Here is a 14831-nt window from a genome sequence, read left to right on the forward strand (position 1 = left end):
CTCCGGACGCACAGGCTCAGCGGCCATGGCTCACGGGCCCAGCTGCTCCGCGGCATGTGGGATCCTCCCGGACTGGGGCATGAACCCACGTCCCCTGCATCGGCAGGCGGACTCTCAACCATTGCGCCACCAGGGAAGCCCAGGAAGAACACTCTTTGACATAAATCACAGCAAGATCTTTTTTGATCCACATCCTAGAGTAATGGAAATAAAAACAAAAATAAACAAATGGGACCTAATGAAATTTAAAAGCTTTTGCACAGCAAAGGAAACTACAAACAAGACCAAAAGACAACCCTCACAATGGGAGAAAATATTTGCAAATGAATCAATGGACAAAGGATTAATCTCCAGAATATATAAACAGCTCATGCAGGTCAATATTAAAGAAACAAACAACCCAATCCAAAAATATGCAGAAGACCTAAATAGACATTTCTCCAAAGAAGACATACAGATGGCCCAGAAGCACATGAAAAGCTGCTCAACATCACTAATTATTAGAGAAACGCAAATCAAAACTACAATGAGGTATCACCTCACACCAGTTAGAATGGGCATCATCAGAAAATCTACAAACAACAAATGCTGGAGAGGGTGTGGTGAAAAGGGAACCCTCTTGCACTGTTGGTGGGAGTGTAAATTGATACAGCCACTATGGAGAACAGTATGGAGGTTCCTTAAAAAACAAAAATTACCATATGATCCAGCAATCCGACTACTGGGCATATACCCAGAGAAAACCATAATTCAGAAAGACACATGCACCCCAGTGTTCATTGTAGCACTATTTACAGTAGCCAGGTCATGGAAGCAACCTAAATGCCCATCAACAGATGTGTGGATAAAGAAGATGTGGTACATATATACAATGGAATATTACTCAGCCATAAAAAGGAATGAAATTGGGTCATTTGTTGAGACGTGGATTGATCTAGAGACTGTCATAGAGAGTGAAATAAGTCAGAAAGAGAAAAACAAATATTGTATATTAACTCATATATGTGGAACCTAGAAAAATGGTACAGATGAACCAGTTTGCAGGGCAGAAGTTAAGACACAGATGTAGAGAACAAACATATGGACACCAAGGGGGGAAAGCCACAGGGGGTGGTCGTGGGGGTGGGATGAATTGGGAGATTGGGATTGACATGTATACACTGATGTGTATGAAATGGATGACTCATAGGAACCTGCTGTATAAAAAAATAAATTAAAAACTTAAATAAAAATTAAAAAGAAAGAAAATACTAGGTGAATAAACAAAACCAGAAATGCTGAAGTGGCAATATTAACATAAAATTGGCATTTAAGATTAAAAGCAATAAACAGAAAATAGATATTATATAATGGTAAAAGGCTAAATACTAAAGGCTTTTAAACAAGTAAAATATTTGCTTTAAGTTTGCTTTTTAACTTTTATAATTCTCAAATCCAATAATTTTTCATATAATTTTTTTCTAATAGTTTATGACATCATTGTTTATATTTAATTTTCTACTACATTTAGACTTTGGTGCATGATAGGAGTTAAAGTTCTGCGTTTTTTTCAAGTTGTTAATCAAGTGACAATTATGAAGAGAAAGAAACGGGCATGACACATTTTTTAACAAATTATCATATATACTTAGGTCTTTCTGTGTTCAGCTGATCCATTTGCCAGATGTTGAGCCAATCACGTGCATTAATATTTAATGTAGCTCTATGATAAAGTCTATTAATTGGTAGAGTGAGTCCCTTGTTAGTCTTCATTTCCAGAATTTTCTAAGTGTCATTTGTTCTTCTCAATCACTTCAGCCATTTCAAAATCAATCCCTAAGGTTTTGAATGGTGTTGCATTATATACATAAATGAATTTTAAGACTTTTAAAGGAAATACTAATGAACAATAAATATTTCAGAAAAATACTGACTTCTAATCAAAGAAACAAAATCTTGGGGATTCAAAATTCCACCATTAAAAAAAATTTTTTTTAATTGAAGTATAGTTGATTTACAATATTGTATTAGTTTCGGGTGTACAGCACAGTGATTCAATTTTTCTTTTTCAGATTATATTCCATTATAGGTTACTATAAGATATTTGATATAATTCCTTGTGCTATACAGTAAATCCTTGTTGCTTATCTATTTTATATACAGTATAATAGTTTGCATCTGTTAGTCACACACTCCTAATCTGTCCCTCCCTGACCCCTTCTCTCCTTTGGTAACCATAAGTTTGTTTTCTGTCTGTGAATCTGTTTCTGTTTTGTATATAGATTCATTTGTATTATTTAAAATTTTTTTATTGAAACATAGTTGACTTACAGTATTACATTAGTTTCAGGTGTACAGCATAGTGATTCAGTATTTTTACAGATAAGTCTCCATTAAAAGTTATTATAAGATAATGACTATAATTCCCTGTGCTATACTATATATCCTTCTTGCTTATCTATTTTAGACATAGTAGTTTGTATCTCTTAATCCCATAGCCCTACCTTGCCCCTCCCCCCTTGGTAAGAACTAGTTTGTTTTCTATATCTGTGAATCTGTTTCTGTTTTGCATATACATTCATTTGTATTATTGTTTAGATTCCACATTACAAGTGATATCATACAGTAAAAAAAAAAAAAAAAAGTGAGTGTATTCCTTATCTTGGCTTTACCTTCCCTCCAGACAGCAAATAACAGCAAACTTATTACTCAAGTGCACTCATTATCTTTGCTTCAATATTTTCAGCTACTTGATTCCAAATGGCCCCTTCATACGTTTTAAGTATGCTTGGCTCTCTCTTTTCGTAAACAAACATGTAAATTAATAAATAGCTAGGCACTCTCTTGACACCAGCAGCCCTCTCTACCCAAGTAACCTGGTTTTTCCTAAGGGAAGATCAGCTACACCTGCATCTACTTCATTTCTCACTCACTCTTCATTCCAGTAAATCAGCACCCTGGAGGCCCTCAGTATCCTTCCTCTGACATTATTTACAGCAGTGTCATCAGTTTCATATTCGTGTCCCTAATGGATGGCTTTTGGTCTTCCGTGTGCTTGAAGTTACTGTAGCATTTGACATGGTACACCAGTCTTTTCCAGAAGTTTTCTTGGGTTTTAGAGCAAAATCCAAGAAAAAAAAAATCCCCTTGTATCGCTCGGCTGTTCTCAATCTCCTTCACAGGCATTTCTTCCATGTGTCTCTTAAACATGGGTGCTCCCAAGACTGCTCCCCTTGTCAACCCTCTCTTCTTACCCGACGTGCTCTTCAAGGCTCGGGGCTGACATGTAGCCGCTCTGCACCTGTGAAGCCATGCTTGTTGTTAACTTAGTGCACTCTTCCCCTATCTGATGGGAAAGAACCTCTACTCTGAGCCAGCCGAACACCTCCCACCTGCTGCCCATCACGCCTCCCTTCTCCACATCTCAGCCTTCCCATGGCCCAGAAACAAAAGTGGTAGCACCCGGCGGGGCAGGGCCGCCAGGACCTGTGGCGGCTCCTCTATTCTCTTCGGCCAGCATCTGTGCCCTTGTTAATACTTTTCGTCATGTACCTACATCAACTCCCATGGCTGTAACTAACACCTGTATGGTGGTCAGACCCAAGTCTCATTTCAGTTTAGGGCTCTCTCGAGTGTTCTAGTTAAGTTCAGTGTTCAACACAGCGATCGTTTAAGGAGCACCTCCTGCATCAGGCTGTGCCACATGCTGGGCGTTCAGAAGACACAATCCTCATTCATTCATTCGTTCACTCACTCAGCAGTGTTTATTGAGAACCTGTCACGTGCCAAGCACCGTGATGGGTGCTAAAATACAGTAGCACTCAAAGCAAAAGTGGTTTCGAATGACATAAAGCTTCCATTCTATCAATATCTGGGATAGAGCGAGATGAGTCGTTATTTAGTTTTATTTCTGATAAATGCAATGAAGGGGAAATACAGAGTACTGTGAGATCATATAGAAGGTGAACCTAGCCTTGTCTTAGGGAAGGTGTGTGTCTGCCATGGCAGAAATGGCATTTAAGTTGAGCTGTAAAGGATAAAAATGTATTTCGTTTTCAAGTTCTTATTATGTGTGACGTGCACTGCTCTGAAATGTTACAGATATTAACTCACTTAATCCTCATCATAAACCTGTGAGGTAGGTACCAGCATCATCTCCTGTTTATAACGGGGAAACCGAGGCACAGAGAGGTAGTGTGACTTGCCCAAACTCACAGCAATCATAAGTAGTGTTCTCCAAACCTATCGCTTCCTGCCTTGTGTGATCTACTCAACTTCAGATCTTGAGACCCTCCCCGCCCCCCAGCTCGGGTTTACCCTCTTTCTAAGTCACTTCTCTCTAAGGCTGGCCATATATTGGAAGCCTCCAATGCCCTGAATTTGTTTTACTTGACCTGAGCTCAGTGTTACCATTGCTTGTGGAAAATGATGACTCGCTGGGTGCCCACGGAGCTGCACCTTCACTCCCAACCTCGGAATAGGCCTCATAACCAGGCTCCAGATGAGCATTTCTGTTTCCCTGAGAGAGCAGACAACCTGCTCTGTGTCTGGCCACACTGCCCCAGGATTCCATCCTGGTGTCCCCCAAGGGGCGAGATACACTCCTGCAGGAACTGGGGCCCTGCCCTACCTACACTTGGAGGATCACCTACCTCACCCTCCAGACTGAGCCTCTTAGACACGGGTGCCAGCTCAGATTCGGCCCAAGGTTGCTACATCCCTTGGATGCTGTGATCTGAGAGCAAACCACACGCCTGTGGTAGAGAAAGGCTGAAGGCACTTCTCCTGCGTTGACCCAGTAGAGGATTAGGCAGGTTGCTCAGCACCCAGCCCCCTGCTCAGACCGTAGCTCTCCACTGCCTCACTGGGTTACTTTTCTTGGCCCATCCGCTCAGGATTTCCACCCCTAAGGGGTTTCCCCAAGCCCCTCTTTCTCTGCTCCCTCCGCCTTCTCCATAACCTCATCCACATCACGTTCCCATGACTAACGGATGCTGATGACACCAATTCTCACTCCTTCCCAGTTCCTTTTCCTGAGTCATCAGCTTGTGTGGCCTATCGCCTACAAGTCACCATGGCAGGGGTGTCCCACAGGTATGCTAAACCCAAATTCCTCCTCTCATGTTCCCTCTATGAGTGGATGACATGCTTCCCCTCCCCGACCCCGCCAGTTATCTGCACACACATCCCCCATGGAGAGGCTCCCTGGACTCCACACTCCTTCCCCTGCCCCACGTTGGCCTCACCTTATCTGGGCCATTCTACCTCTAAATCATCACCTGCCTCTGTTCACTTTCCTCTTTCCCCACCGCCGTAATCCATAGCTACAGCTTTGATGTAATTTCTTCAGGAAGACTTTCTTGACCTCCTCTTCCTTACCCACCCCCCACACATAGACACACACACCCAAGTCTGGGATCCGTTCCCCTCCTATGCATGCTTCCCCCATTACAGCACTTATTGTGCTGTATCTTAGTTGTCTCCTGTCTGTGTGTGCAGGGCAGGCTGTGTAGACATGCAGCCTGGGTGGTGGCACATGGTACCATGTTTAGAAGAACCCCACACTTGGCTTAATGCTCTGCTGTTGCCATCTTGAAACTTTTAATAATTTTTGAACCTGAGACCCCATTTTTATTCTGTGCTGGGCTCTGCCAGTTGTGTGTTCCCACCAGCTGTAAGCTCCATGAGGGCAGGGAAAGATCTGACTTGTTCAAAATGCGTTCTCAGCACCTGCTACTTTGACTATGTAAAAAGTGGTCGAGAAGTATTTGCTGAGTAGTTGAACCACTCAAGAGTCTAAAAGGCCCCATGTGTAAACGATCAGAATAATAGACACGTTGCAGTGGTACTGTGTGCATTCACTGCAGCGATGGGCGTAAGGCATCTAACACAGCTTCTGCCACCTAAAGTGCTCCCAGCCAATGTTCGTTCCTTTCTTTTTATGCTACAGCTGCCCCAGAGTTCTAATTTAAAATGATATCTGGGCAGCAGCCTCTCCTAACTTTCTACTAAGATATTTATTGAGACTGGAAAAGATGAGATCCCACTAGAAATTAAAATGGATAGGCAGCCTGAATCTGGGAGGCACCCCCATAACTGTGAGGCCAGCAAGATTGACTGAGAAACTCCTACCCTGGCTTTGTTGCATGATGCACCCCTGCCTCCCCTCCCAAATGCAGATTACAGACAAAGAGTAAGAAGATACTCAGTAATGCCCCAGTTTCTGCCCACTGACTTGGAAAGCAGACAGCCTTCCAACCCATATGTGTCAGTGGAGAAGGCCAGTGAGGCTGGACCAGAATGAGTGAGGAGAGAACAGCAAGATTAAGCTGGAAAGGGAGGCAGGGGCAGGACTCTGCAGGACACTGTAAGTAAGGATTTAGATATGTCTTACGTGCAATGTAATGCCACTGGTACGGCTTTTTTTTTTTTTTTTGCGGTACGCGGGCCTCTCACTGCTGGGGCCTCTCCCATTGCGGAGCACAGGCTCCGGATGCGCAGGCTCAGCGGCCATGGCTCACGGGCCCAGCCGCTCCGCGGCATGTGGGATCTTCCCGGACCGGGGCACGAACCTGTGTCCCCTGCATTGGCAGGCGGACTCTCAACCACTGCGCCACCAGGGAAGCCCCACTGGTATGTTTTAAGCAGGGCAGTGACAGTGGCTGTGGAGGCTGACATAGTGGAGGATAAGCAGGCAGACCAGGAGGTTCTTACAATAACCTGCACAAAGGATGAAATGGATGGAACCAGAGCAGTAGCAACGGCGACAGAAAGAACTGGACAGATTCCGGGCATATTTACAAGTAGAATGGACAGAACCCAGAGACTGACCAGCTACGTGGTTATCGAGAGAAAAGGGTGTCATGGACAACCCGATGATCAGTCAGCTAATGCCACGATGATGCTTGTTACAAACGAGCTCAAAACTGGTTGGCTTAGAACAAGAAGCATCTGCTTTTTTCTTTCCTATGTCTCCGTGTTGGCCAGCATGGCTCTGCCTCGGAATTTACGCTGGCAGGGCTGGGCTCTGGGCTCTGAGTTTGGTCAGCTCTGCTCTTCATTCTAGTAGCTACTCTGGGCATATTCTTCTCATGTTGATAAGCAGGAATGCAAAAGTCAAGCTAAACCACACAGCATATTTAAAGCCTCCACAGGCATCATGTCTGCTCACATTCCATGGGCCAAAGCATGTCAAATGGACAAGCCCAAAGTCAGTGTGTCAGAGAAATATACTCTACCCCTTAGTGATGGGTGGAAAGTGAAATAATATTGCTGAACAGTATTTCCATCTATCACACCAAGTTTCTGGAATGAGCAACTCAGTGGATGGAGGTCCTATTTACTTAATGAGTAAAACTGGTTAAGAGAAATATGTTCCCTCATGTATCAGTTAGCTTTTGCTGTATAACAACCTGTCCCCAAATACAGTGGCTTAAAACAACAATCAATTATAAGCCCTCAAAATTCATTGTATTGCTAAAGTGGTTATTCTGGTCATAGCCAGGATGGCTGGTTTCTACTGGTACTGCTTACACACCTCTGCTCACCGGGAGGCTCAGCTGGTGCTGGCTCATATGGGATGGCCTCATTTACATATGTGGACATTGGCCCAATAATAGGTGGAACAGTGGCGATGACCAGGTCATTTGTCTCTCATTGTCAGGCAGGCTAGTAAGGCTCATTCACAGTGAAGTGGTCACAAGGTTCCCAAGAGCAGCAAGAGAAGGCAAGTCCCAAAGCGCTACAAACACTTTTCAGGCATTTGTTTGCATCACGTTTGTTAATGTCCTGTTGACCAATGCAAATCATGAGGCCAAGACCAGATTCAAGAGATGGAGAAATAAAGCTCCCTTCTTGATGGAATGAAGTACAGAGTTACATTGCAATTAAGTGTGCATGTAAGAATGAAGAGCATTTGTGACCACACTTGCAGTCTACCACACTTCACTACAACGGAGATACACTCTCATTTACAAAACACGAACTCTAAGCACTCTACAAGTATCAGATTTTCTAATGCTCATAACTATCCCGTGACACAGGTACTGTTATTATTCTCATTTTACAGGTGAGGAAACTGAGACACAAATAGGTTGAGCAACTTCAGTAACTTGCCCCAGATCACACAGCTCATAGGGGATTTGAACCACACTGAGTGGCCCTAGAGTTTGTGCTCCACACCACTACACTATACTAACTCTTAATGGCATACTCTGCCTTCTCGTCATCCTCTTCCTCCTCCAATAATAATAATAATAATAGAAACTGGGAGCTGGACAGACTACTTCCAGCAGTGTATCTGAGAAAGAAAGCTGACCATCACCTACATGAACAAAGAGCAGAGCGAAAGGCATGTCCAGATGGATCATGTTTCCCTTTGAGACTGAATCAAGAAGAAAAGAACAACTTTGTGGGTCCTATGAAGACTGGGCTACATTGCAATAGCTTCCCTCGATTTGATTTTTGAGAAAGTTTTTAAATACGTTTTTTACTTGTATTCCTCCTTTATCACTTTGGTTACTTGACTTTTGTTTTCTATTCTATACTCATAGCCAGATTTCTTTTTTTTAATACAGAGACATTTCAAACATGTAAGAATGTACCAATAATAATAGGTACTTCTGTATCCATTCTAATTATTAAACAGATGTTAATGAGTTTCCAAATTTCTTTAAGTTCTCACTTCTAAAAAAGAGAATAAGACATTATAGGTGGCTAGTATCAGTTAGCTTTTGCTGCATAACAAAGCACCCCAAGTGGTAGCTTAAATGAGCAACTATTTAGTTCTGAATTCCAGATGAAAATGAGAGTCAGAGAGGATACGTCTGATCATAAGCATGTGGCAGAGATGATAAAAGAACCTAATTCTTTGGACTTTTGGTTTAAGGGTTTTTCTACTGAGCCATCCATTTTAGAGAAGGAATTCAATGGATATTTTTCTAGACATTCTGTGGGGATGTTTCTGGGTATTTCTAAAGAACTCTAGAGGTTGGTTGCACCAGTCAGTAGGTCTCATGTTATGTCAGAAGTTCTGCTTTTCCACTTTCTTTAACATAATCCTTTCTGACTATCTGAGTGATATATTTCACCATAATACTTCTGAGTATTGTTTTCAGTGAGTCTTATTCTCCTACTACTGTTCCCTAAATGATTAGGTGAATCCACCTAAGAAAATATCTATAAAACTGGGATATATTACCTTGATCAATTAGAACAGTGTTTCTCAAACTTTAGTGTGCATCAGAATCACCTAAAGAGCTGGTTAAAATACAGATTACTGTGCCCCCAGACCCAGACTTCCTAGTTCTGTAGGTCTGGGTGGGCCCAAGGATTTGCATTTCTAAGTTCCTTAGTGATGCTGATGCTGCTGGTCTGGAGACCATGCAAGAATCACTGAATTAAAGAGAAGAGTCATGCAAGTGTACTATACATAAGATTTATGTTACAAGCTCATTTTTTGTGGTATTATCTATAATAATAAAAATCAAAAACTACCAAAATGTCCAACAGTACAAGACTTTTAAAGTAACTTCACATAATATCAAATGAAGAAAAGCAAGTTATCTTAATGTTGTGTATCTATGTATGTACACATACATACTTGGATTAATATTGACTGACAAACTGTTGAAACAAAAAGTTATTTTTCCTTTTTTCTGTGTGCTTTTCTACATTTCTTAGTTTTTCAATGGTCATATTTTGCTTTTGTGTAATACAAAAAGGTATTAAAAATAAGCGTTTTAAAGTGTTTTAAGGACAAAAAAGATAAATAACTGAATTCAGCTATGATTGATATTTCTCTTATTACTTGCTTATATCCAGCAATACTTACACCTCAGAAAATGTTACTCCCAGAATATTGTTTGAGAATATCCTAAGATAAAATATCTTGTCAGTCTTCATACATAATCAGCATCAGAACTGGTCATGTATAAGCAAGGGAGGATCACTTAGTATTCAGCGCACTGACTCTAGGGCCAGATTTCCTGAGTTTGAACCTTGTGCTCTGCCACTATATCACTGGGCAAGCTTCTTTTTTTTTTTTTTTTTTTTTTTGCGGTACGCGGGCCTCTCACTGTTGTGGCCTCTCCTGTTGCGGAGCACATGCTCGGGATGCGCAGGCTCAGTGGCCATGGCTCACGGGCCCAGCCGCTCCGCGGCATGTGGGATCTTCCCGGACCGCGGCACGAACCCGCGTCCCCTGCATCGGCAGGCGGACTCTCAACCACTGCACCACCAGGGAAGCCCTGGGCAAGCTTCTTAACCAATGTATGTGTTAGTTTCTTCATCTGTAAAATAGGGATGATCACAGTACCTACATGATAGGGTTGTTGTGAGGATCAAATGAAATAAGAAACTTGATAAATGTTAGCTATTGTTATTTTTGTTTTAATTCAGCAGTTGCCTGTTACTAGCAAACACTCATTAATCATTAATATGTTTTCTGTTTTTCTTATGTCTAGATCTGGATGTGTGGAGGCCAACTCTTTATACTCCCCTGCTCTCGAGTAGGACATATTGATAAGCAACACGTTGCAAACCACACTGGAATTTTAAAAGCCTTGGCATATAATAATCTCAGACTGGTGCACGTTTGGCTAGATGAATACAAGGTGAAGGATATGTCCCTGGTTTGGAAAGATGAGTGAGAGTACAGAGAGGGACTGGCTCTAAAGAAGCCTTCTGCTGCTTTCTAGATACCAATTTTTGTCCTTTTCCTTAAATTAGGGCAACCCTTCCGCTGTTCACCCACCGATTTTCAGACGCTATTCTCAATTTGTTCATTTTAAGCTGCTGCACTTGCACCTTACTCTTTTTTTTTTTTAATCTCTAGGGAAACTCAAGTTTCTCAGAAGTAAATCAACCAACACGAGAAGGCTTCTTTTTCCCCCAGATCTATTTTCCTCCCCCAAAGATTGCCCATCTGCAGCAAATACCTCTCTCTGCCCCCATTCCCATGGGCAAATTTTGGATTCTCTTCCTCCACTACCAAGCTCCTGAGTGATGCAGCTGCAGCTGGTCTGGGGACCACACAAGAACCTCTGCTCCTTTTTTCTCTAACAGTCAAAGATTTTTAGGCTCAGCAGCCATGGCCCACAGGCCCAGCTGCTCCGCGGCATGTGGGATCTTCCCGGACCGGGGCACGAACCTGTGTCCCCTGCATCGGCAGGCAGACTCTCAACCACTGCGCCACCAGGGAAGCCCAACAGTCAAAGATTTTTACATCAAAGCCAGGCCCCTTCATTTGTGCATCTCCCCATGGTTTGAGCCCCTTGCCGGGACCTTTAGAATGCACATACAGATAACATATAGATGCAGCTTCATTTTAATTTGAAAGTTCAAACAAATTTGGACAGTAACAAGACCTAATTTCGGATACATGGGTAGAAATATGTAAGAATCTCTCTGTGATATGTCCTGGTCTTGATCTAATATTTCTTTATTATTTTAAATTATAAAAGTAACAATACTCAATTTCTTGAGTAATCAGGGCAATATGAATTAAAACCTCAATGAGATATTTCTACATAGCCACCTAGATTGGCAAAACATTTTTAAAGTCTGATAGGACCATATGTTGGCAAGCACAGGAAGTCTCAGACACTGGGTGGGAGTGTTAATTGTTACACACTCACTTTGGAAAACAGTTTGGCAATATCAAGTAATAAAAGACATGAATATCCCATGATCCAGGAATTCCATCCTGTATATACACTACAGAAAGCCTGCTTTCGTGCACCAGAACACATGAACAAGAATGTTTATAAACAGCATTGTTTGTGTTAGCCCAAACTGAATACAGCCCAAATATTCATCAGGAGTAGAATGAATCAATATGATATGTTTAATGATATAATTCTATATAGCAATGAAAATCAATCAACTTTAAATATACATACAACAGTATAGGTAAATCTTAAAGATATAATGGTGAACAAAAGCAGCCAAACACAGTAGAATATATACTGTATTTGTCCATTTCTATAAAGTTAAAAACAGGTAAAATCAAGCCATATAATCTATGTATGGATAATTAGATATCGATACTAGAAAGAATAGCAAAGAAATGAATACATAATCAGGACAGCACTTCAAACTAAGAGAAAGGATTATGATCAGGAAAGGAAAGGCAAGGGCCTTCTGAGATGCTGATTATGTTCTATTTCTTGACTTAGGGTTTCTGGGGTTGATTTTTCAACAATTCACTAAGGTGCACATTTATATTCTATGTGCTTTTTTTGGTATGTTTATTATATTTCCTGATTAAAAAAAATACTTTTAAAAAGGTAACACATACACATTTTTGTCTTACAGTATTGAAAAGCATGAAGTGAAAAGTAAGCTTTCTGAGCCCATAGTTTCACCCCTCAGAAGTCACCACTAAATTACTGTCTATAGTTTCCTGTTAACATGCACATACACACGAGTATATATCCTTTTCTTTTACCTAACTCGATTTGAGCAGCAATATTTTGTTGTAATTTTTCCATTTATTAGTATAATTTTAAAACATACTTTCAAAGTCTTTTAAAATCAGAGCAGAAAAACATGTCATCCTTTTAAATATTTCCTTTGAATGGATCTCTTAAAATTGATCCCATTCATAAATAGCCCCCAGAGATAAACATTCTGATCATCTTGGCTTTTTGTTATTCCTTAACAGTGCCAAAATGAACATCCCTTACATGTATCTTTTTGCACATTTGTGCAGATATATCTTGAATAAATCTGAAGACATGGACTTGTGGACCATGAGTTAGTGCATCTTTAATCTTGATGAATAATGTCCAAATGGTCCTTCACTGCCTACACTGTCACCTACACTGCCATCAAATGTATATAAAAGTGCCTGTCTCCCCACAGCTATTCCAAACCTAGTTTTAATTAAACTTTGTATTTCTTCTAATCTGATAGGTTAAAAATGATATCTCATTGTTTAAAATTACATTTCTTTAGTTATGAGAGATTTTAAGCTTTTTTTTTTTTTCTGCGACCCGAGGTCACAGATTTAAATGGTTGACTGGAACACAGTCAGGACTGAGTAGTTTACTGAATTTCATGGGGGATATAGTTACCACAAGTTCCATCTAATATAAAAAGCATGTAATGTTTGGCGTAAAATCAATGGATTGTATGACACAGCATGTTGGGAAGTTGAGTGAATGCCATTGGGCAAAACAGGCTTTGGACAGGGAGATGTTGCCTAAGGTCTTCTCTGCCTTCACTCCAAAACGAGGATACCCTCCCTCAGGCCCATTCTCTGTACCAATCCCCCCTGGGGAACTAGGAGTGGCAAGACATGACGGCAAAGACCTAAGGATCCCTGGGGAGAATCCAACATGGCGTGCCCATACTGTGCTAATTCGGGTAGGCAAGCGCCTCTCATTCAACAATATTACTATGCTATATGCCAGGCACTGGGAATACACAGATGAAGATACAAAGGTTCTGCTTTCAAGGAGGCTTTGGTCTACTTAGAATACCTCTTTTAACATGGCAGAGCTTGAGTCCATTAGACACTCATACTTGGTGCTTCCTGAAATCAGAACGCAGAAAAGACTAACCAGGTGTGGTGATAATAATGGCCGACACTGACATGACACCTACTATGTGCCAGCCTTAGTCTCCTAAGAGCTTTGCACGTATGAAAGTGTTCAGTCCTCACCACAGTCTCATGAGGGTAGCAGCCAAGGTCACATAGCTAATAAATAGCAGAGTCAGAAATTGAAGCCAGGTTGTCTTCCTCCAGAGTCAATTTGCCCTTAGCCGCCACCACCCCCCATTTCTGAAACCATGGAAGTGTTGAGTCCCTCTATGCTACTTTCATTGTGGTCTGTCACAGCACATCCGGTGAATATACATGGGGTGAGTGAGTCCCAGGTCCTATGTGTGTCTCTGCCCTCCCCATACAGAGGGAAGGTTTTCTGTTGTTGTTTTGTTTTGGTTTGGTTCAGATGAAAATATATACTGCTATGTTAGATATCAGGATTTGATTACCAAAGATTTGTCTGGTTTAATGAAATGACTCTTTCTTTCCATTTAGGAGCAGGTTTTCTTACGAAGACCTAATCTGAAATACCTTGCCTATGGAGATATTAGTGAGCGTGTTGAATTAAGGAAACAATTGGGTTGCAAGTCATTTCAGTGGTATTTGGATACTGTCTTCCCGGAATTGGAGCCCTCTAAGAGAGTCTCATGAAAGGAAAACCAATCCTTTTCATTCATAAAGCGTTAAAAATTCCCCTAGTCCTTCAACGTAGAGAAGAGAACAAGTTTGGAACATCATGAAATTATGTGAACTACAGTAAGAAGTACAACCAGAATGGTCTACAACAGAAGTGCCTTTTCTGCCACTAAATTTCTGGGGTGGCAAGACCTTAAACATTAGACATGCATGTTGTCACACACTTAAGGCTATCATAAAATCGATTGAGATAAGGTGTGTTATCTCCAGTTATTTGCCAAGCTCACTTCGTCCTGGTAGACCATAAGGACTGCTCAACTCTTGGTCAACTCAATTCCTACTCCAGATAGGTGACCTGGGCTGGTGACCTCCCCAGAAAGACATTCTCAGAGAGCCTTGGTTGGTCCATACCAACTTCGGCTCAACTGTATTGAGCTCCTTTCTTGCTGCCAGTGTAGATTCTGGCCTTGACACATTGCTTGGTTGGGTTCCTGAGTTTCTGCTGTCCAGCCACTTGCCTGGGTGTCCTGGTCCAGCTCTCCAGGCCAGCCTCCCTGTTTGTTTCTGTTGGCCCTTCAGTTAATTGGAGACATTCCCTCTTCCCTACTTCTGATTTTGCCTTTTTCATGTCTGTTCCCTCCTATGGCTCTGGCCTACAGCTCTCCTG

At 41.6% G+C, this 14831-nt stretch overlaps 1 protein-coding gene across 1 annotated transcript in view; it reads left to right on the forward strand.

The window, feature by feature from the left end:
• The window catches only part of GALNTL5 (polypeptide N-acetylgalactosaminyltransferase like 5), a gene marked incomplete at both ends in the record, with an annotated part of 71288 nt that extends 57109 nt beyond the window's left edge, over positions 1-14179 (forward strand). Inside the window, 2 exons of the mRNA XM_079711887.1 lie at positions 10443-10592; positions 14024-14179. Of these exons, the coding sequence (XP_079568013.1) occupies positions 10443-10592; positions 14024-14179 (306 nt within the window). The remainder of the gene's footprint in view (positions 1-10442; positions 10593-14023) is intronic.
• Between the last annotated feature and the right edge of the window lie 652 nt (positions 14180-14831).

Source organism: Hyperoodon ampullatus, assembly GCF_949752795.1.
Source record: "Hyperoodon ampullatus genome assembly, chromosome: 9".
Lineage (NCBI taxonomy): Eukaryota > Metazoa > Chordata > Mammalia > Artiodactyla > Ziphiidae > Hyperoodon > Hyperoodon ampullatus.